This window comes from Humulus lupulus, chromosome X, assembly GCF_963169125.1.
Source record: "Humulus lupulus chromosome X, drHumLupu1.1, whole genome shotgun sequence".
NCBI lineage: Eukaryota > Viridiplantae > Streptophyta > Magnoliopsida > Rosales > Cannabaceae > Humulus > Humulus lupulus.
Genome location: NC_084802.1, coordinates 3,297,073 through 3,321,822, shown reverse-complemented (window position 1 = coordinate 3,321,822; position 24,750 = coordinate 3,297,073). Strand labels below are relative to the sequence as shown.

At 32.4% G+C, this 24,750-nt stretch overlaps 2 protein-coding genes across 2 annotated transcripts; one reads left to right on the top strand and one right to left on the bottom strand.

Annotated features, from left to right (window-relative positions):
* Positions 1 to 14,650: 14,650 nt before the first annotated feature.
* LOC133804515 (uncharacterized) lies at positions 14,651 to 15,844 on the bottom strand. Its single transcript, XM_062242669.1, has one exon. The coding sequence runs from the start codon at positions 15,842 to 15,844 to the stop codon at positions 14,651 to 14,653; it is 1,194 nt and encodes a 397-aa protein (XP_062098653.1).
* A 2,239-nt stretch (positions 15,845 to 18,083) lies between these two features.
* On the top strand, positions 18,084 to 19,789 carry LOC133803549 (trihelix transcription factor GT-2-like). The gene is made up of 2 exons (XM_062241634.1): positions 18,084 to 18,701; positions 18,809 to 19,789. Exons 1-2 carry the CDS (start codon positions 18,259 to 18,261, stop codon positions 19,281 to 19,283), a joined length of 918 nt encoding a protein of 305 aa, XP_062097618.1. The 5' UTR covers positions 18,084 to 18,258; the 3' UTR covers positions 19,284 to 19,789.
* The last annotated feature ends 4,961 nt before the right edge of the window (positions 19,790 to 24,750 follow it).

The window sequence follows — 24,750 nt, the reverse complement described above, 5'->3', positions numbered from 1 at the left end:
AAGGAAAATAAAAGAGATAAGATATATAGTTGGGGTAGTTGTTGTATTGATAATTTATGTCCAATCTATTATTATATGAATGTGTGGCTTAAAAATGTGGCACGTGCGACAAGCCTTTGTCTTAATTAAACTTGGAGCTCAAGTTTTTTTGACTAATAGCCTTGGGCTGCACACATATGTGTGGTGTGTACTTCAAGCATAAATTTTATTTTCTTTTTTTGGATTCAAGCAAAAAATATTTAGGAGAGCTAAAATTACACCCCATTCCATAAATAAAAAATATATATTTATAATTACACTTCATGTATTTCATATATTAGGTTTTAATTATACAATCTTTTTATAAAATAAAATTATGCACCTCATTTATTAAAAAACTAAAAATTAAAATTTTTGAATTAGAATTTTTCTCAATAAAATAAATAATATAAGTTTTTAATACAATCTCATACATAATTTTTTGAAAAATAAATTAAAAAAGTACAATATACTTACTTTTATATTATATGATTTTCTAATCAATTATTTATTTATTTTTGTATTGTTAAAAAGACTTAATTTTAATTAAAAAAAGTTTTCATTCTATTAGAAAGGGGAAAATATATAATTAAACTAAGCCCACAATTTCATAAATATAATTAAATATTTAAAATGGTATATTTTAGTCATTTAATTTACTTAAGGATTAGTATGTAGTAATTTGTTATGCCAAAAAAGGTGTATTTATATATTTATGGGGGTGTAGTATATATGTTTTGGAAAATTTGAGGGTTAAATTTAATGCAAATTTAGAACATAAATAAATATATTAAAAAAAATACTCAAAAAAAAAAATATATATATTATAAAACCTTAAGGAAATATATTTTCTCCATTTTTTTATATATATTTCCCCCACAAAATATTTTGAGTTCCAAACAAATATTAAAACATTATAATTTAAATTTTATTTGAACAATTATAAATTTATTTCTAATATTTAGTAATTTAAAATTAGTCTACCTTAAGTATCAAAAGTTTAAACTCATATTATATATTAAATAAATTATCATTTAAAAACTTTAATAAAATAAAGCCTCAAATTCTACACTCGATATAGACAACAGACTTGTCTTGGTAGGGCACGAAACGCCAAATTTTGCAACTTGGTGTCTTAATTTACAATATTATGAGGGTGTCTATTATCTATTTATTTTTTCATATTAAGAGCAATCTCAATGGCTTTAAAGTAGTCCAAATATAAATTTTTTTAACTAAATGATTTAATATCTATCTCTACTTCATTGACTCTTCTATATATATATAATAGTTTAGCACTAAACTCAATAAATTATATTATAAATATAGCTAAGCTTAAATTAGCTATGTAAACATTTTTTAATATTTTTTTTGTCCTTTTTTCCCAATCTCTCTCCCATTAGCAAATATTTTATTATTATTTTTTCTTTTTTAATATGTTTTTTTTTTACTTAAACTATTAAATAATATTTATAAATATAATATTTAAATGATGTAAAAGAAAATATAGAGTAGTTGATGTATGGTGTAATGTAAAAATGTGAGGTAAAATAAAATAAATGGGATTTTGATGAGGTATTTTAATAAATAGAGTAGAGTAACTATTGAGAGTGCTCTAAGAACGTTTTTCATGAAAATAATAATAATATAATTAAAAATTTTAATTTGAGAAGGCAGGGAACCACATGGTGGCTAGGGGTTGAAACACCCTCAATTTCTAATTTTTTAGCTATAATTATCTTAATATATCTATTAAGAAAGTTTTCCAAAATTAATAAAAATAGTCCCTAAGCTCCTTCAAAATGACAAAAGAAAGTTATATAGTATAGTCCTCCTTCACTACAAAACATGGCTCCATCACTGCTTAAGTGACTTTATGTTTTTCTATTTACATTTGTGGAATAATGAGGATATATATATTTGTATAAATATATATTATTTATGATTTATATAAGCACATTTTTCGTGATTCTGAATAATTCGAGTCGTGCCATACACAAATTCGTGTCTTGCCGAACCAGCCCATATGTGAAGGAGTAAGCCCAATACGACCCATATCCTGTCGTGTTGGGCCCAAATCAAGCCGACTTATTTTATTTATTTGGGCCCACGTTTAGACCCATTTTATTATTGCTAAAACAATTATGGGGATGTGGTATTGAACCCCCCACACATTCTCTTTAAAAATCAACAGGCCAACCACGAATCTAAATACATTTTTTTGTGTAAATTATAGTTGGAGATATTTTTATATATTTTCAACAATACTTTAAACAAAATTATATTAAATATAATTATTAGAATTTGAATATCTACTAATAAATACTCAAATTTTTAACTCACAAATCTTAAAACAAATTAATATAGTTTTAATTTTATATTTTATAATTATTTTATTTATAATATTATTAACATTGAGAAAAATAATAAAGTTTATTATTATTTTAATTTATATATAATTGAAAAATAGAATTTATTATCATTATTAATATCAAAATATTTAGTTCTTTTTTTTAGATAAATAAATATATTCCCTCTCGAGCTTTTCTCTCTCTCAGTTCCTCGAGCTGGTGCCATGGCGAAGAAGAGTAAGGTTCTAGAGAAAGCTAAGTCAGCGGTGAAGAAAAAGAAGAAGCAAGGGCCTTCCTCGTCGGATGTGGTAAAAAAAACGAAGTCAACGGCCGAAGTGCTTGGTGTGGAGGCTATTGATTTCACTGATGAGCAAGAACCAGAGAGCAAGGAAACGAAGATTCCTTCCCCGTTGCCGCATATACTGGGAAACGATGCTCTGGTGCTTTCTCCGGAGGAGACATTAGCGATCTTGCAAAGGCAAGATGATATTATTAGGCAGGACTTCTCAAATTTCCTTTCAGTATCGCAACGTTTTTCAAGGGAAATTGGTGAAGGTAAGTGCCCAACTCCTCCCGTGCTTAGATCTGGGTCTATTGTGCAAAATTTAAGTGTGAAATTTGCTAATTCTGAGAAGAATTCTGAAGTGAAAAGGGGGATTAAGATAGATCTAGAGGATATTGAAGAGGAGGTTAATTTTTGGAATTCCTCACTAGTTTGCTATGTGTTGGGGGCGAATCCCCCGTTGTCTGTCCTGGAGGGTTTTGCTCGAAGGGTGTGGAGCACTAGAGGAGTTTATAAGGTGGGTATTCTGTCTCATGAGGTTTTCATCATTAGGTTTGAATCAATTGAAGATAGAGATGCAGTGTTAAGGAGGGTTTGTATTTTTTGACAAGAAACCCGTCATACTCAAACCATGGGACTCTAATAATGATTTTAAGAAGGAGAATGTGTGCAAGGTTCCAACATGGATTCAGCTAACCGATCTAGAACTGAAATACTGGGGAGAATGTTCACTTTTCAAGATCTTTAGTCAATTGGGCACGCCTCTGATGGTGGATCCAATTACTAAAAATCGGGAGAAGCTGAACTTTGCAAGAGTTCTAATCGAGGTTACAATCAATCAGGATTTTCCTGAGTTGATTTCGTTTGAGAATGAATTCGGATTTAATGTCTCTGTTAGTCTGAATTATGAGTGGGTTCCTACTAATTGCAGTCATTGTAAAGGTATAGGACACAAAGCTATTGATTGTCGCAGGAAGGAGGGCAAAAAGCAGGAATGGGTAGTGAAAACAGGGAAGACAAAGGTAGCTGAAAAAGGAAAAGGAAAAGGAAAGCAGATTGTGGTAGATGATGAAGGCTTCCAAGCTGTTTCAAAAGGGGGGAAACAAAAAAATAAAGGCTAAAGCATTGTTACTGTTACTAGTAATAGCTTTCAAGCTTTAGAGAAAGATAAAGGGGAATGCTCAAAGGATCAAATGGAAGAGGCTATTAGTGGAGGAGGGGGAGTACCTCTTCTATCCAATGGATAGAATCATGTCGTGGAATGTCAGGGGGCTCAATACCCAACAAAAATAGAATGAGGTTAAGTAATTAATCTCTCATTATAAGGTTGGGTTGATTGGGCTCCTTGAAGCAAGGGTAAAAGCTCACAACTTGGGAGCTTTGTACCTTCATATGTTTTCGGGTTGGTGTTTCACTTCGAACAATGCTTGGAATAATGAAGGTCGCATTGTGGTGGCCTGGAATCCCACTATGTTTTCGGTTTCTATTATTAAATGCTCTAGCCAATTAATTCACCTTTTGGTTAGATTATTTGATAAAGGAAATAGATTTTATGTCTTGTTTGTGTATGATTTTAATGAAGAGGAAGGAAGGGTTGAGTTGTGGAAGGATTTGTCCGATTGCATCACTTAAGAACCTTGGCTGGTGCTTGGGGACTTCAATGATATTCTGAATAAGGAAGAGAGGATTGGGGTGAAAGTCAAGTACAGGAAGTCGGTTGCTTTTCGGCAATGTATTGAGCGGTGTAAATTGGAGGATGTCAAGTTCACTGGAAGTTTCTATACATGGAACAACAAACAGCAAGGAAATGATAGAATATACTCTAAAATAGATCGAGTCATGGCAAATCAGCGGTGGCTTGATTGGTATACAGCACTAGAAGTTACATTCTTGAATGAAGGCATGTTTGATCACTGCCCAGCTATGTTGACAGTATACCCTGATGTGGGGAAAGGTAAGAAGCCTTTTAGATACTTTAAAATGTGGAGCACTGCACCTATTTTTTTTTAGCAAGTTAAGCAGAATTGGTGTGAACAGGCGTATGGAATACCAATGTTTCGAGTGGTTACAAAATTGAAAAGATTGAAAGCTTTACTTAAGGATCTGAATAAGAAGGGCTTTAATGAGCTTCATTTGGCAAACATCAAAGCTTTGCAGGAACTAAATGAGTGTCAGGAACAATTAAAGGGTGATTTGCTTAATGAGGTGTTGATAACCAAAGAATCCGAGGCTAGGAAAAAATATTCTGAGACACAAAAACTGTATTGCTCTTTTCTTCATCAAAAGGCCAAGGTAAAATGGCTTCAAGAAGGAGATGAGAACACAACATTTTTTCATGCTAGCCTTCAGGATAGAAGAGCTCAAAATAGAATTTACTCGGTTAAGACTGAAAATGGTGTTTGGGTGGACAAGCCAGAAGATGTTTCTACTGCTTTTCTCTCTTATTATCAATCTTTGTTGGGGTGCAAACTGGAAAATAGAATTACAGTTAACAGAGCTGTGGTGAGACATGGATCGGTTGTTAGTGCTATTCAAGCTCAATTATTACTTAAGCAGTTTTCTGTGAAAGATGTAAAGCAAGCGGTTTATTCTATCCTTGGTATAAAAGCTCCTGGCCCTGATGGGTATTGTAGCTATTTTTTCCAAGATTGCTGGGATATTGTTGGGACCGATCTTAGTGAGGCGGTACTGTCATTTCTCCTTATAGGCAGGATTTTAAAAGAAATTAATTCAACTACCCTTACTCTTATTCCTAAGAGTAAGTGTCCGGATAATGTCAATGATTACAGACCTATTTCCTGTTGCAATGTGATTTACAAGGTGGCCACAAAGTTGATTTGCTATCGTTTGAAGAATATTTTGCCATATTTGATTGCTAAAAATCAAGGCGGTTTTGTACATGGTAGATTCATTGCGCATAACATCATGATTTGTCAAGACCTTGTGCGACACTATGGTAGGAAGAGTTGCAAGCGTAGTTGTATGATTAAACTCGATCTCAAGAAAGCATATGACACCATAGAATGGGGATTTATAGAAGAGATGCTGGATGCCTTTCAGTTTCCAGGTGAGTTTATTCAACTAATTATGAACTGTGTTAGAACTCCTAAGTTTTCCTTGATGTTTAATGGTGAGTTACATGGATTCTTTGAGGCAAAAAGAGGGCTGCGACAAGGTGATCCCATGTCCCCCCTTTTATTGGTCTTAGGCATGGAATACCTGTCTCGAATTATGGGGAAGGTTGGGAAGATATCAGATTTTCGGTTTCATGATAGATGTGAGGAGCTTATGTTGAATCACCTTAGCTTTGCTAATGATGTATTATCATTCTACAATGGTGATTTCAAATCGGTTTATTACATGTTGCAAGGGCTGAAGTTATTTTCCAAGACCTCAGGTTTGTTCCCAAGTGAAGCAAAATCAGCCATTTATTGCGGAGGAATGGATGAAAATGAGGTGCAACATCTATTAGATGCATCTGGTTTTCAGAGAAGTTCCTTGCCATTCAGATACTTGGGAGTGCCAATCTGTGCCAAAAAAATCTCAACCAAGGAGTGTGAAGTACTCATTGATAAAATGGTTGGGCGTATAAGAAGGTGGAGCACCAGAAATTTATCTTTTGCTGGGAGGATCACACTTATTAATTCGGTACTCATATCCATTCACTCATATTAGAGTCAATTTTTTTTTTATTCCAAAAAAAATTATAAAGGAGATCAATGTTATATGCCGTGTTTTCTTGTGGCAAGGGAAAGCAGTAGGTACAAGTCCGGGAATGATTGCTTAGGATCAAATTTGTAGATCAAAAAAGGCTGGAGGGCTTGGCTTCTGAAACATTCTGGCCTGGAATAAAGCAGCACTTGGGAAATATTTTTGGGCAATATCATCTAAGAAGGATGATTTGTAGGTCAAGTGGGTCAATAATGTGTACATAAAAGACCAAAATTGGTGGGATTACACTGCTCCTTTGCAGAGTAGTTGGTATTGGAAGAAGGTGGTTGTAGTGAAGAATGAACTTAAAAGTCTGGTTGATGAGCATCGATTCTCAACAGATAAATACAAGATAAAACAGGGGTACAATCTCATATGGCCAGAAGCTGACCGGTTACACTAGAGTAAGGAGGTTTGGGGTAGATTTAATCTTCCCAAGCACAGGTTTATTTTTTGGCTAACCGTTTAAAAACCAGGGACAGGTTGTTTAATCATAATATTGTGCAGGATTGTACTTGTCTTTTGTGTGGAATTGGGAAGGAAACTGCTGCCCATTTGTTCTTTGAGTGTGCTGTTAGCAAAATGTGTTTGAAGGAAGTTAAAAAATGGCTCAATTGGAAAGCTACTACTGATTCACTTCAACAGTTGGTTAGATGGACTTCTCAAGCAAGGATAAGCAAGTTCAAAAAACTCTGCTTTGCTGCATGCCTTGCTGCCCTGGTCTATCATGTTTGGCAAGCTAGAAATGATGCTTATTGGTCGTTGAAAGTAACTAGAATTGATATAATTGTAAAGAGGATAGTTGAAATTGTTTAGAATAGAGTTTTATTTGTTTGGCCAAAGCACATTGGCAAGCAAGATATAGAGTGGTTTGAGAAACTATAGAAAACACACACATGGATTTTATATGTATAGTCTTTGTGCAGGCCTTTTCTTTAAGGTGTTGTTAGGATGTAAATAATTTGTTATATTGGAATACAATTCTTTGATTTCCAAAAAAAAAAAAAATTTAGTTTTTTATCGTGTCGTGCTTTCAGGTTGGCTTGTTCGTGATTTTGTGTCGTGCCTTGCTTAAGCCCATGTCGTGTCATATCGTGCCAATTCGCAACTTCGTGTTGTGCCTGACCCAAGATCATTTTTTTCGTGTCATATCGTGCTCGTGTCAATTTTGTGTTGTGCTAAAAAGCTCAAATCGTATTTACAGCTCTGTGCACAAATATTATTTATAAAGTAATAATATTAATTTAATTAATTAATAATAAATTAACTTTCTTCTTCTTTATTTTTTTTCTATTTCCTTTTTTGTTTTACAATCTAATTGATTTAATATCTAAAAAATTTCAAGACATTAAAATCAGTTTTGCTCTTTTTTTTTTGGTAAGTGATAAAAGTATATTTAATAATATCTACCAAGTTATTATACAAGGATTTTTGAATATGAAAATTATAATTTGCATGGAAAATTATAATTATTTTTATTAAGTGCACATGGAAATTTTATTATATATATTATGTGTTATTATTTTAGTTAAATTTTTTGCATATTCTTGTCTTCCATGAAAATTTTATGATACATTATTGTCTAATATTGATTTATTTATGTATAAATAATATGAGTATTTAATACATTGATCATCATCTCAAAAAAAAAATCATCATATGATCGATATTTTTTTTCTTCACTATGTAAGATTTTTCTCATAGTAAAAAATTAATAATTACATAATACTTCTTGTGGATTCAAGCTACTTATATACAATCTATTCACTAAAGTGAGCAACAAAAACAAATACCGACCTATCTCCTTATAAAAGACATTATTATCTATAAATTTATATGTAGACTTATAATTACTTTACTTATGGCTCCAATAAAATTATTACTAATTTTCTATCTTCTTATCTTCCTCTCAAAAATACCATTTTGACCCCTGTATTTTTCCTGAATACGCAATCGACCCATGTGTTTTGTTAAATGATAATTCGGACCATGTATTTTACAAAATGAATTAAAATAGTACCCTAGACCTAATTTTGCTCAAAATATTTTCAATTATAAGATCAATTATCGGGTCGTTAGTGATGCGATGAGTTCAGAGAAGTGGAGAAAGTAGTCGATGAGCTAAGAATGAAATATTATATTTGAATATTTTTTTTACCAAAAGTGGGTTTAAGTTACTATTTTGATCCATTTTGTAAAATACAAGGTCTAGATTGTCATTTAACAAAACAAAATGGCTAATCGCGTATTTGGAAAAAATCCAAGGGTGAAACTGGTATTTTTCCTTAAAAAATATTGTAGCGTCCCGGAATTTTACTTAGCCAGATAGTAGTAGTAGTAGTCGTAGCAGCAGTAGTAGTAGCAGTAGCTGTAGAATTTTAGTTTTCATGGATATTGGTTCAAGCCGTTATTTAGTTAGAAACTCGTAGAAATAGTTATGGATTTTATAAGTTTAATTAGCATATGGATTAGGAATATTAATTTTGTCATAAGGTTTGATTAATGAATATAGTCTTAAGAATATTATTTATTATAACCTAAGGTTTAGAAAGATTAAATAAGAGCGTGACACTTGTCACATGTATGTTTATTAAGAATTCAAGTATTTTTAATGAATAATTTAATTAAAAGAAAGATCTTGAAGCTCTAGAACCTTCATTTATATGTTAGGATCACGTTTTACTCAGTCAAAGTAAGTTTTAATCAATTTCAAATTATTCTGAAATGTGCAAAAACGTGTTTGAAATATCAGCGTATGTTGATATATTGCAGCTATAAGGGTCGATATATTGCCTATGATTGGTCCGGAAAACACGTCGACTTCGTACGAACAAAACAACGGACCCTCAGGATCATGGTAGGGGCGATATATCACTTACCCTAGGCGATATATTGGCTCCAGTGACCATATTTGAGTTATTCATAAAATTCTAAACTAGAAACAGCCCTCAACAATCTTGACTCGTTCCTAAACGTTTTTGACCGAGTTCTGGGCATCTGTTGAACAAATAATTCAAATTTATTCATTTTTAATCATTTATTTATTCATTTTAAAGGAGTTAGTTTCACTCCTTGAACTCTATAAATAGGACCCTTCACTTACCCATTCTATTCATCATTCAAGCACAATTCAGAGCCTCCAAGCTGCTAAGTTTATTCTAGAGAGAAATACTAGGGTTTTGGGGTTAAAGCTTTCAAATATAAAGCTTTTCTAAATACTTGGGAAGTAAGTTTTTGTGTAATTTTAGTGTTCAAGGTATATATCGAGGTTCTAAGCTATCCAAGGTATTCATTATCTTCAGGTTTAGTTCATTATAGTTTCTATTATTCTTTCATTTTTCTTCAAATCCTAACTTGTGATAGTGACTTTTGGTTAGGTGTTCAATTCCTTTGAAACATAAGGTTTTCAGTAAGTTCTTTTCTTGATGGTTTAGATCTTCTCTTCAACTTCATTTCTTTAGAAACTCATGGTTTCTTTATGTTTGGTTTTAGGAGTTTCAATCCTGCTCTTGTCTCCAATATTGCAGTTTTTCGTAAGGAAAATTAGGTAGTTTAGTACTATGACCTAGTTTATGTAGTTTATGATATAATTTATGTTTGTATGACCTAACATTTTAGGTACAATAAAAGGGTAAGTGTGTCTGGACCTAAGGTGTCCAATGATGTATGACGGACTATGTCCGGTAGGCTCGGTTGCCAAAACTTTATGACGGACCTAAGTGAGGTCCGGTGTATGACGGACTTATGTCCGGGGATTAATTTCCACCGTTGTATAAACATTTATCTTTTTATTATATCTGACTTGTTATTATGACCCATAATTACGATTATGATTATGACTTATGACCCATAGTTATGATTATGAGTATGATTTATGATCTGTGACTTATGACTTAGAGTATGATTTAAGATTTATGACTTATATTATGATTTAGAGTTATGACTTAAGCTATTATATGACCTAGGGTTTTGTATTTGTATGACTCTTGTGAATTTATGTTATGTTTGATTATATGATTATATGACTAACTCTTGTTTGTATTTTCCTTATTGGGCTTAGAAGCTCACTCCTTATGATGTTGTTATTTCAGGCAATTAAGGATAGAAAGGCCGATGGCGAGTGTGGACCTAAGAGCTTCGTGATATACTTGTGGGGACCATATAGCTGAGGAAGATCAAGCGAGCCTATTCTTATAAAAGCATATTATTTTAAAGTTTTACTTAAATGTTGCTCATTTTTATGTTAAAGACAATTATTTTATTTTTAAAATCATGGATCCATGTATGTAATTATTTTTAAGTTTTTATTCAATAAAAGAGCAATATTTACGATTATGATCCAACGTTGTGTTCTCGGTAATCTATGAGAAATTAGGGCGTTACAAATATTTCTCCTTATATACTGTCATAACACTATTATAATATTTATAAAAATATGTATTTAAATTAACTATATATATTTATATAGAGAGTTTTTTAAGTAGGAGCATCATTTTTGCCTCTACCGATAGAAATATTTTTTATTTTCAATGCCTAGAAAAATTATAATCTAAATTCTGTATATGACGATGTACATGATAGTTATAGTAGTCATCCTATTAATTTTTAGAAAATTCTGAATAATTTCCGGTTCTGAAATTAAGGTTCGAACAATTTAATTTACAACCATCATATAAAAATGCCCCTACAATGAGAGCAAAAATGATACCCTTATTAAATATTATTTTTTTATATAAAAAAAAGCATCTATATGTACTTAAATTATTAAATATTATTCATCATCTTAAATTATTCAAAATTTTCTGAAATTTTGTAAAAGGTCTCTTATAATTACATTACACACCGTTATGTAAAAAAAATATACCAAAAATATTAAAAATACCTATGGATAGTGATTAAAAACAATCACTACCCAATAATTTTCCGCCATACTAATAATAGCATACATACATAATGATAATTATGATATATAGTTTTCTTATTAATTTTTTCTTCATAGAATGAAAATATAGCATGGATAGAACTTTAGTTTGATGGAATGTTAAATGAGATTGAGTAAGATAATTGTTATTTTGTATATGAATTATTTAAATTATTATGTATGGAGGTTGTATAGGATGGATATTAGGTAGTGTAGTATGATGATGTTGATAAGTTGGATGATTGGTGGGACAAGGAAGAGTTATGTTTTAATTTTTATGTGTGTAGGAAAAGAGAAGACAAGGTAGTAAGTTAGTAGTAAAAGACTTGATTTGGCTACTCAAGCTTGGTTACAATTTGGAAGCTTGATGGGGTATTTATAGTTGCTTACCCCTACATTTAATTTTATCTAGATTATTCTAGTTCTATATGATTTACAACTTTTCTAGACTTTTCTAATTGATTTACATTCTTCTACATTCTTCTTGATTGGTTACTTCTAGTTTTCTAAATATTCTAGGCTTTTCTAGTTTATTTATTTTACTAGATTTCTAAAGTTTTCACTAAAATATTCTAAGATACAAATATTCTAGAAATGTGTAGCACATTTTAACACTCCTCCTTGGTACACATTTCGGTAACTCCAATCATGTCTCGCAGTAGCTCGAACTTGCTTCTTGGTAGTGCCTTTGTGAATATGTCTGCTACCTGCTCTTCAGTCTTGCAGTGCTTGAGCTCGATTTCTTTATTTGCTTCTGCTTCCCTGATGAAATGGTACTTGATGCTTATATGCTTAGTTCTACTGTGAAATACTGGATTTTTCGCCATTGCTATAGCTGATTTGATATCGCAATATATCTTTGTAGCTTCCTTCTGTGATTCTCCCATGTCTTCTAGTATTTTTTTTAAGCCATATAGCTTGGCTTGTAGTCATTGCTGCTGCAATGTACTCTGCTTCAGCTGATGATTGTGCAACTGTTGCTTGTTTCTTTGAAGCCCATGAAAATATTCCAGATCCAAGTGTGAAGGCATATCCTAACGTGCTTTTCATGTCGTCCATGGATCCTGCCCAGTCACTATATGTGTAGGCAATCAGTTTTGACTCATTCATGACTTCGTACCAGATTCCGTAAAGTTTTGTTCCTTGTAAGTATCGAAGGATTCTCTTGGCTGCTCCGTAGTGAACTTGACTTGGATCAGACATGAATCTTGATAGAAGACTAACTGCGCACATTATGTCTGGTCTTGTAGCAGTTAGATAGAGTAGGCTGCCGATTAGACTTCGAAATTTTGATTCATCTGCTTTTGGTGAGCCATCTTCCTTCTTGAGAGCTTTGTTGTTGTCTAATGGAGTTGATACAGTTTTGCATCCCTCCATTTTGAATTTCTTCAATAGTGTCTCCGTATACTTCTTTTGTGAGATGAAGATCCCATCTTCTTTTTGAGTTATTTTGATCCCAAGAAAATAGTGCATTAATCCCAGGTCGGTCATCTCAAAATTTTTCATCATGTCTTCTTTAAACTTCTTTATCATCTTCTCATTATTGCTTGTGTAGATGAGATCATCAACATATAAGGAGACAATAAGTGTTTCATTCGTACCTTGAGTTTTGATATAGAGTGTTGGCTCACTTTTGCTCTTCCTGAATCCTTGTTCAGTAAAGTAGTGGTCGATTCCACTGTACCAGGCTCGCGGAGCTTGCTTTAAGCCATACAAGGCCTTTTTCAACTTGAGAACTTTATCTTCCTGTCCTTGCCCCACGAATCCTTGAGGTTGTTCCACGTATATTTCTTCTTCGAGAAAGCCATTAAGAAATGCCGACTTAACATCGAGTTGAAAAATCTTCCATTTCTTCTGTGCGGCTAGAGCTATCAATGCCCTTATTGTGTCGAGGCGGGCAACTAGAGCAAATGTTTCATTGTAGTCGACTCCGTATTGTTGTGAGTATCCTTTCGCAACTAATCTTGCTTTGTGCTTTTGGATAGAGCCATCTGCGTTTAGCTTTGTCTTGTAGACCCACTTGACTCCTATAGTATCTTTGTCTTGTGCACAATCTACAAGCTCCCAAGTCTCATTCTTTTCAATCATCTTTATCTCTTCATTCATGGCTTGTCTCCATACTTCTTTCTGTTGAGCTGCTTCAAAACTTTCTGGCTCCATAAGCAATAGGTTGCATGTCTCATAGATCTCAGCAAGCGGTCTTGTTCGCCTTACTGGTGAGTCTGGCGGGGATTCTATGACTTGTGTCGGTTCCTCTGTGGTTGGCTGAGTTGGAACTTCATTTTGATCAGTTTCTTGTCTTGGTGGTAGAGGAATATTGACTGTCTTTCTTTCAACTTCTTGTGTCTCCCAGTTGTATGCAGCATCTTCGTCAAATTTTACGTCTCGGCTAATTATTAGTTTATTTGATTCCAAGCTATAGACTCGATAACCTTTTGATTGAGTACTATAGCCTAAGAAGATTCCTTTTTCAGTTTTCTCATCAAGCTTGCCTCTTTTCTCTTTTGGAATGTGAGAGTAGCATATGTAGCCGAAGACTTTGAGATGCTTTGCTGATGGCTTACGTCCGCTCCAAGCTTCGATAGGCGTCTTATTCTGCACGGCTTTGGTTGGACATCTGTTGAGCAAGTAGACTGCAGTGCTTACTGCCTCTGCCCAAAATCATTTTGGGAGACCTTTCTCTAGTAGCATGGCTCTTGCTGCCTCCATAACAGTCCTGTTTTTCCTTTCAGATACGCCGTTTTGTTCTGGTGCGTATCCAACAGTGAGTTGGTGCTCCATCCCTTCATCTTCACAGAACTTGTTGAATTCATTAGAAGTGTATTCTTTGCCTCTATCACTTCTAATTGTCTTGATGTAGTGACTGCTTTGTTTTTCGACACAGGATTTGAATTTTTTGAAAATATCGAAGACTTGCGACTTTTGTTGCATAAAATAAACCCATGTCATTCTAGTAAAGTTATCAATGAAGAGAATGAAGTACCTGTTTTGGTCATTTGATGGAGTGCGCATTGCCCCACAGACGTCAGTATGGACCAGCTCCAGTGGCTTTTTGGCTCTCCAAGTTTTGCCGGATGGGAAAGGTTGTCGATGTTGTTTCCCGAGCATGCATCCTTCGCAGACTGTGTTGATCTCCTTAATTGCTGGGAGGTCTCGCATCATATTCTTCTGCTTGAGGATCTTTAGCCCATGGAAGTTAAAGTGACCGAACCTTCTATGCCATAACCATGACTCATCTGTTTGTGCTTGCATTGCCACACTGCTTGCATATCTCCATTGTATCGGAAAGCATCTGTTTTCTTTCATTTTTACCTTTGAAATTTGAAAGGATTTATCTTGCTTATCATAGATTGTGCAAGAATTTCCTTAAAAATGCAAAGAGTACCCTTTTTCAATCATTTGGCCTACACTAAGTAGGTTTTGATCGATGTTGGGTACCAAGAGTACATTGATGTATCTCTTGCCTTTTTTAGTGTCAATGGCGATGGTGCCTTTGCCGACTGCTTCCATGAAGTCACCATTACCGATTTTGACTTTAGTCTTGGATTTATCAAGACTACAAAAGATGCTTTCATTTTTCGTCATGTGGTTACTACAACCACTATCAAGATACCAAGTATATTTTCCTTCTTCTGTTGTAGCTTGACAGACATAGAAGAGATTACTTTCATCATTTTTCTCTTCGGAAAAATTAGCTTGATGGGATTTCTTTAAACGACAAGTTTTTTCAGTGTGGCCAAAATTTTTACAATTTTGGCACTGTGGTTTTCCTTTAAACCAGCAGTCTTTCTCCAAGTGAATTTTTCTTTTACAAATGCCACATGGAGGATACTTGTCGTTATTTTCTTTTTGTTTTTCTTGTGTCTTTTTCCCATCAACTTTTGGTTTTTGAGACCGCGGATTGATTTTAGACTGAAAGGCATTTTCAGCTTCACTTTCCTTATGCCTTTCTCGTCTACTTTCATATGCTTCAAGAGAGCCCATTAGTTCAGTTGGTGATAGAGTTTCTAAATCTTTAATTTCCTCTATCACAGAAACTATTGAATCATATTTTTCTGTACAAGAAATTAGTATCTTTTGTACTATATTCTTGTCAGAAATTATTTCTCCGTAGGCTCCCATTTGATTTACTATTTCTTTAATTTTAGAATAGTAATCTTTTGCAGTCTCATTATCTTTCATTTTAAGATTTTCAAAATCTCTTCTAAGCTTTTGTAGTCTAACAATGCGTACCTTAATTGTTCCTTGGAACTCCTCCTGCAGCGTGTCCCATGCTTCTTTTGCCGTTGCTGCGCCCATAATCCGTGGAAAAAGATTGTCTGCCATAGCTTGCTGCAAGCAGTATAATGCATGAGAATCCCTTTGTTGACTATCCTCCATTACCTTCTTTTGATCTTCCGAAAGAGATGTAATGTCTTCCGGAATAGTGACTCCCTCTTCAATAATTTTCCATAGATATTGTGATCGAAAATAGGTCCTCATTTTGATGGACCAAAAATCATAGTTTTCTCCATGGAAAATTGGAAGAGGTAGAGAAGAGCGGTTGGACTCCAAACTCATGTTGATGAGCGGAAAAGATTACGCCCAGTGATATGATCGAACGGAGCTCTGATACCACTGATGGAATGTTAAATGAGATTGAGTAAGATAATTGTTATTTTGTATATGAATTATTTTAATTATTATGTATGGAGGTTGTATAGGATGGATATTAGGTAGTGTAGTATGATGATGTTGATAAGTTGGATGATTGGTGGGACAAGGAAGAGTTATGTTTTAATTTTTATGTGTGTAGGAAAAGAGGAGATAAGGTAGTAAGTTAGTAGTAAAAGACTTGATTTGGCTACTCAAGCTTGGTTACAATTTGGAAGCTTGATGGGGTATTTATAGTTGCTTACCCCTACATTTAATTTTATTTAGATTATTCTAGTTCTATATGATTTACAACTTTTCTAATTGATTTACATTTTTCTTGATTGGTTACTTCTAGTTCTCTAAATATTTTAGGCTTTTCTAGTTTATTTATTTTACTAGATTTCTAAAGTTTTCACTAGAATATTCTAAGATATACAAATATTCTAGAAATGTGTAGCACATTTTAACATAGTTTTATTTTGGATTTTTAATAATAATAATAATAATTATTATTATTATTATTATTCCATTTTTGTCCAACAGTGTGAGTGTGAGAGAGACAATAGGACAAAGGTACTCTGCATTTCACGTGGAAATGAAATGTGTATACTTCCAAAACGACATGTCTTTTATGTCGTCAGACACGATAACTCCTTAACATGTGTTATATGTAATTACTGTCCCTAATTCATTCATACTCATGCCCCTCCTTTTCTACACTCTCCTCAACCTCTTCCTTTTCTAAATTAAATAAAATAAAATAAAATAAAAATTTGTTGGAATTTATTTTATAAATAATAATAATAATTTTGTGTGAAAAATATTATAAAAAATTGTTTATTAATACATTGTAATTGTTAGGGCCGGCTCTGAACTGGTAGGAGCCAATATAAAATAGAAAATAGTATTTTCAAATTTTGAAGCTTTTTTTTTTTTATAAAAAAATAATATTTAAAAAAACTAAATCCTTTTAACTTGAGAGTCTTAGAGACAGGCATACCTACTCAGAATCCGTCCCCCATCGGATTCAATTAAAAAATATATTTATTTTTAGTGAAAGCAACCGCCCACACTTGTCTCTATGTGGGTTCGCCAATGAATCATCTCACGGTAGATCAAGATTTTTCATTTTACTTACCCATCAAATATTATGTAAAGACTTATTTTAGAATCAAACAATGTAAAATCTCCAAAAATTTAAAAAATAAATAAATAAAAAATTTCATTTTAGTTTTGAAGAAGCCTTAAATCCATGTCGTCCTAATAGCTCAAACCAAATAGAAGCATCATGCAGATTTTCATAGTTGTAGTTTTGATCAATAATGCTACTTTCATAAATGTATTCTAACCCTTTTATAATTCAACTTTCAAAATGATATGACAATCTCAAACACTTCATAGCATTAATTAACTTTATATTATTATATGGATATTTATTTTATGATGTGATCGAATCCAATCTAATTAGTTAAAATTTGATATTTAATTATAATTGGATTGGATATCATAATTAAATTAGATTAGATTAGTTGACGGATAATATTGTGAAAAATCCAAATAACTGATCCTATCCAATTTATATATTATATATTAAATTTATTATTAATATATAGTATTAAAAATTATAAATAATGTCTTACTAGTTATTGAAATCTATTACAAACTATTAAACTATATTTATTATACTATATACTATGTTATAATTATTTAACATTTTCCTATTATATATATATATATTAACTCTTAAAAAATGTTTACATGAAATTTTTAAAAAATCAATTGAAAAAATATCAAATTGTATAATAGAAGATAATTGAATTGGGTGATAATTTTTAAAATCTAATATTTAATAATGTTGTTTAAGCTTAAAAAAAAGTTAGATGGAATTTGATTGGAATGGATAAGTATAATTATACTAATTTATGATTAATTTAATATTAAAATTAAAGTAGAGTAGATATTTATCAACTTTATCCTTATAATAATTTTCATGATTTAATAGGTTCATGATTATTTTGGATAAACCCATTACTCATAAAAAAATAAATAATAATAAAGCACGTTTTCATGATATCATCGAAAACGACAATCATATATTCTTGGTTTGTATGGAATATTTAGTATTTAATAAATCCGAAGAAGAAGCCAATGATAATAAATTCAAAACGACAAATAACTGTGAAAATGGAGACCCTACGAACAATCACAATAGAGAGAGCCTTGAGCCTTGAGCTTTGAGCCTTTGAGCTTTTGAGCTTTTTCAAGTCTCTTCTTCTTCTTCTTCTTCTAGCTAGGGTTTACTCGAAACCACAAGAGAAGAAGATCAAAGAAAAAGAAAAATGCAGACGAATTATGATAATAATCTTCCTGATTTCATGGATGGCGACTGTTGCTCACCACCACAACTACTTCAAAACCACCACCATTATTACTCTCATCATCATCATCATCATCAAGATCATGGCGAAGAAGCTCATCACAACCTTCATTATTATCCACACCAACCTGTTCAGCCATGGCAGTACCGAGCTGAGCAAGAAACAGTTCTGAAACTGAGCTACCAGTCTCAGCAGGTCCCACAACTACTGAATTTCAAGCTGGGTCTGAACGAGAATTGTACTGCTACTACTACTACTACTTCTACTACTGCTTCTGCTAATAATGCACTTCATCAGTTTCACCACCTCTACTTTCCCGAGAAACAAACACATTTTGTTGAGTCCACCAAGCCCAAATATCGTCGGCAGCCACAAGAATATTCCATTTCCAATGAGCCCTTTTGGTAATTTTAGTTCACATGCATTTTAATGTTGGGAGACATCTCGTGTTGTTGTTTTTCGATTATTGTCTTCTACGTGTTTGTGTTAATGTTGCTGTGGATATTATTAGTTTTGCAGACGACAACAGTAAGGACAACTATAGTCTGAATGAGCTTGATGCTGTCTACAACCTTGCCAAGATCGGTGATAATAGTATTCCTTGTGAAGGTGGGGCTGCCATTGATGGTGCAACTTCCATAGGAGAAGAGGGTTTGTTGATGAGGAAGCTTAAGAAGAAGAAGAGGAAGAGAAGAATTAGAAAGGAAGTAATTCTATTGAGCTCGATGACTCGATTCTTCAAAGGCTTAGTGGAGAAGATCGTGAGCCACCAGGACAGACTGCATGAGAATTTCTTGGAATCTATGGATAGAATGGAGAAAGAGAGAATGAAGAGAGAAGAAGCATGGAAGCGCGAGGAAGCTCGATGGCATAACAGAGAAGCCATTGCCAAAGTTCATGAACAAGCTCAAGCTTTAAACAGAGAGGAAGTTATTGTCTCACACATTGAAAATATCACAGGCCAAAGAGTCAACTTTCCCATTTGATGATGATGATGATGATGATTTTGATCCAATGTTGGGAAGAGCTTAGTGCTTCGTTCATTGGCTTTAGTGGGTTGAAAAAGAAGTGTGAAAATATGCAAAGAAAAAGCAAGAAAATGTAGCTATATATACTCGAATACTCTCGTTCTTATTATTACTTTGATCGTTTGGATCAATTATACCAAAAGAAAAAAGCCTCTGTAAGGATGTAATTTCTTAGTGTGGTAAGCTCATGAAAATGTAGAATTTTAAAAGGAGAAGACCATGATCAAGATGAGCAAAATAGACAACCAAGTAGATGATGATGATGACTAAGATGAAGTTGAAAAAGAGGAGAATGTACATTAGCAATACTACTAACTACTTAGCTCTATTATTGTACTTTGTTTCAGTATTATATTAATTGTACGTCATTTTACTATATATTATTGTTGCAAGTTCGGATTATAGCTCTGCTGATTTCTTGTTCATTATAAATGTAATCTATACATTGTGTGTTTAATTTTGGTGAGATATGTTATTTTAATTGAGCATTGTTCATACTCAGTACTTGACGTATTGCTAATTAGTGCAATTTAGTACTATACCTTATATATTTCAATTTAAATTCAAATATATTGGACTTAATATTCATTTATACCTATAGCTATAGCGGTATAGGGTGTTACCTGTAAGAATAATAGCATGAAAGAGAATTTTAAAAAGTATAGTCAATAATTTTAAAAAGAGACCAATCTCATCACTATCATCATCATCATCAAAAAGCATTTTAGCTAATTGACTAGATTCATAACTTTTATGATATATTTTGTAGAAAAATAAAGTTTTGATAGATAAGTATGAGATATAAACTTTATATAGGGTTTCACTTTAAGTCCTATTGGTGGGGCTTTCAGTGTTCTCGATCCATCAACAGTTTTCAGCGTGCTTTTTTATGATCGTGTATATTGTAGCTATTTAGAGCATCCTGCAAATTTTCAGAAAATTTTGAATAATTTACAGTACCGAAAACTAAGTTCAAACATGTTGTTACACGCGTGACTAATTTTTTTTATGCGCGTGAAAAACAACATGTTTGAACATAGTTTTCGGTATTGTAAATTATTCGGAATTTTTTAAAAATTTGCAGGATGCTCTAAATAGCTACAATATACACGGTCATAAAAAAAATCACGCCGAAAACGGTTCACGGGTTGAGAAACACTGAGAGTCCTACCGGTAGGGCTTAAAGTGAAGTCCCTATAGAATAATTGTCCTAAAATTTAGATGCACAAATATGAGATATGAAATATCTTATTTATAGAAAAAAATATATAACTGTTGGAAATATAGCTCTGTGAAATAATATAATTAATTATTAAACAATTTTATATTAAAAATTTTAATTTTTAAAAAAAATATTAAAATAATGAATGTTAGTTAAAATAGAGATTGTGAATAGAAAAATTGGTTCTCTAAAATAACCTTTTTTGTTTGCTTGCTAAAATAGTTAAAATTTAGCTAAAATGTAAGGAACACCTTGGAGATGCTCTTACATTGCATATTTTATATTCTAAAAATGAATAGATATTTTTAAATATGAAATATAGCTTTTATATCCTTGTCTTTTTCTTCTATTTTTGTTTTATTAATAATAAGACAATAGCTGGGTAGCATTACATTACTTCATTATATAGCTAATAAAAAACTATACCTTCAACATACATAATTAATATATATTAACTAATTTTCATGAATATCTATTTTATCATTAGGTGAGGAACAATTCTATGTAAAAAAAAATATCTGCAATTTTAATATATTATTAAAGAGAATTGAAGAATCCAACAAAAATATATTACAATTGTGTGTATGAATGAAAACTATAGAGCAGTTTGGGTATAAATGGATACTAATGAAATAAAATTAAAGTACAGATAATTTTGGTCAAACAACAAATAAAATGGGTTTTTCTTCTTTTCATAGGATTTAGATATTCTCTTAAAATATTAGAAAACATATTTAAGGATAAAGTTAATTTAGTTATGATTTATATATATATATATTAATTATTTTAATTTCTCACATTTGGTTTTAGTTTAAGTGGTCCCATTCTGATTCCAGTGTACTATAGATGGTCAGACCTGTTTGTAGTCTTGCTCGTTGGTGAGAACATATAATCGAGAAAACTGGTGTAACTACCATGGTGGGATCAATTGAACAAATTGGCCAAATCGATACACCTAAAAAATTAAAGTTGATAAATGTGTTAATATTATAGTACATACAATAACGACCAAGGGGCCTTGAGGGGCCTTAGGACCCCCTAATTGTTTTGTGGGGGGAAATTTACAAAAATACCTAAGGTTTTAAAAAAAAATACTAAAAATATGAAACTATAAAAAATTACAAAAATATGGGGTGACATAATCGTAAATATCGAGTTTTTTTATTTGTAAACAAAATTTACAAATTTGTAATAGTGTATTTTTTTTGTAACCAAAGTTTACAAATTTGTAATTAAAATTTACAAGTTTGTAACTATATGTTACAATTTTGTAAACAATATTTATAGGCTAAATAAAAAATTATAACAAGCGATTACAGAACCGTAACAAACTGTTATTGTATTTTTGTAAATTTTGTAAAATTCCGTATTTTTCAAATTTTTTTGAAATTTGCAGTGCTAGGTGCAATTTTTCCATATTTTTGGCTTGGTGCAAAATGACTTTTAATAGTGTTCAAAAGTAGGTAAATGTCAATATTTTTAATTTTGTAGTAAAATAGTCTAACCACCATTTTATTATTATATATTACCAAATATACCATTTAGCAAATTACTATTATATTCTAACTATTTTAATATTATTGTATATGTATATTAGTTTTGTTTAATTATTTTTTTATTTTGAAGTTATCTTTTTTTTTTTTTCATTTTTTATGGGTTGTTGAATGATATATCATATCACAAAATACATATATTGAGTTGAAAAATAATATACCAACAGAAGTTATAAAATTATTACTAAAAAATGTATATACTATGCTAACAAAATTATATATTACCATTAAAATGTATATATTATGATACAAAATTATATACTACCATTATGATATAATAAGATAGAAACTAAATATCATAAAAAAAAATGATATACCATACCACAAAAAACATATACACTAGTTGGAAAAGAATATACCTACAACCCATAAAAAACTTAAAAAGTCAATATAACTTTAAAATAAAAACTAATTAAACAAAACTAATATACATATACCACTATATTAAAGTCATACGCTCCTAAATAAATAAAAAGATTATAAAAAATGACAATTTAGGTAATTAACAATGTAAAATTGTCATTTCTCTACAATTTTAAAAATGAATACATTAGCTTCTTGATGTCATTATATTAAATATATATATGTGCATAAATTAATGTTTATTTCTCTTAAAGTTAAAAAAGAAAAATTATACATTATTTTCTTCGGTATTTCCCTTTTGTGCTTTTAGCACGTGGATAATTATAATCCTATTTATTTTTATATGATTGTATGTAGTTGTTGACTAGCTTTTTTGCTAACAATTAATTAAAATAAAGCTTTAAAAAATGAAGATTAGACACATGAATTTTACGTGGTTTAGGTTGTGAATCGACCCTAATCCATGTTTCACTTGTATTAAGATTTGAAGAATTTGCAAAACTCAAGTTTTCTTGGGGGTTTCATGCAGCGTATTGGCTCACTTTTAAACTGAAAGATCAGATCCTGTACAATGTGTGCCCTAGCCCTATTTATAGGCAGCTTGGGGCTATCAAGTTCATTAATTGGAGCTGATTACAATTATTCTCCCTCAATGAAGATTTATTACATATTAAATGCACACTCTTGTAGTAAATGAGCTGGTAGGCTCTAGTGTATTTTGGTGAGCCCATTTTGGGGAATGTCAGCCCACTATTTTGTTGGAGGAAACGTCTCTGACACTATTAGAGTGATAGCTGCACTTTTTCCCATGTCAGGAACTTCAAAGACTTATACGCAATAAGAATATTGTTCTCCAAAATTTCTATTCCAAGCCTTCCCTAATTGCTTGAAGCTTCAACCTATTAGAATGAGATTTATGATTGAACAAGCCCTAAAAGTCATGCAAGTCAAACAATGTTTGATGAGTTTCTTGGTAAAAACTTTGGTATTTGAGAGCTAGAGAGAGAGAAAGAGGTTAAAGAGAGATTGGAGAGAGTGATCAAGTCTTCAAAAACTCTATAAGGACCTTTTTATAGTGTAGGAAATGTCATTAGGTATAACCAATAGGATTAGGGATAATTAACTCATTATTTGGAGCTTATTTCACGTGTTTGTATGTATCGCCTGTTGGGGCTTTTGAGCCCCTTCGCATTAGGCGATGCAACACCTCTTAGGAGGTGATGCATCGCCACCGATCTGAATTTTGACCATTCCAATGGTCCTAAAATTTCTCCAAATGCCACCTGTTTATCCAAAAAATAGTTTTTGATGACGTGGCAATAATTTTTAACACATGGCGACACATGGCAGAGATGCTACTTGCCTATCGACCAGAGATATTTCCATATGCGAAATTTAAGTTTTATATACGACTAGCCTGGTCGTATACTCCATATATTTATGAATAAATCTGTACAGTTGTAATGATATTCGAGAATATCTCTTCATTATAACCTGAAGATCCGTTTATTAAGGAAAGATATGACTAATTGATTCATGTAACCCTCATTGAGCCTATAAATATACAAGAAATAGCTTAAGGGGGGATCTTTTGATCTTTTTCCGAATTACATTACTATTATCCATCGTTTGTATTGTTTTCTCCTTCTAAGGTCTGTGAAACTCAGGAACCCTAGTTCTTTGATCACACCTTTGAAGCTCAATATTAATAATAGTATCAAGTGGACGTAGGTCATTACCAATCACTAGGGCCGAACCACTATAATTCCTTGTGTTCTTTACTTTCCATTAGATTGTTTGCTCAAGCATCGTACTTTTTTCCTGTTGTTTACTTGACTCCGTGTCGTTGGCCAAAACGAGGGTCAACATTCTGGTGCTTTCATTGAGAGATTGACAAAATATCTAATGGCGACTACCAAGAAGACTGGACAAGCTGCCGCTGCACCATCCCAGCCTCCTCCCCCAAATGTGGCTGAAGATGAATCTCATTTGGAGTTTGATGAGGAGGAGTTGGATTCTAAGACCCTGAAGACAACACTGGGGGTGCTGCAAGATGAGTTGGCCAATCTGAGAGCCAATCAAGAGAATGCTGCCGAGATAATGGCGTCACAGCAAAGGGAGATAGAGCGCCAGCGCCAGGAGCTAAGCGAGCGGCAGGTGGAGATGGACCGTTGGCAGAGGGATGCCATGGCAGCCCTTGAAGCAGCCATCCAGCTGGCTAGGAATCAGGCTGCGCCAGCCTCCCAGCCAGATCAGCCACCAAACGGGCCACCTCAAAGGGGTCCCA

Coding starts and splice junctions, on each gene's coding strand:
- LOC133804515 (XM_062242669.1), bottom strand. CDS start 15,844: ATGAGTTTGGAGTCCAACCGCTCTTCTCTACCTCTTCCAATTTTCCAT.
- LOC133803549 (XM_062241634.1), top strand. CDS start 18,259: ATGCAGACGAATTATGATAATAATCTTCCTGATTTCATGGATGGCGAC. Junction 18,702..18,808: donor ATTTCCAATGAGCCCTTTTG/GTAATTTTAGTT, acceptor GGATATTATTAG/TTTTGCAGACGACAACAGTA.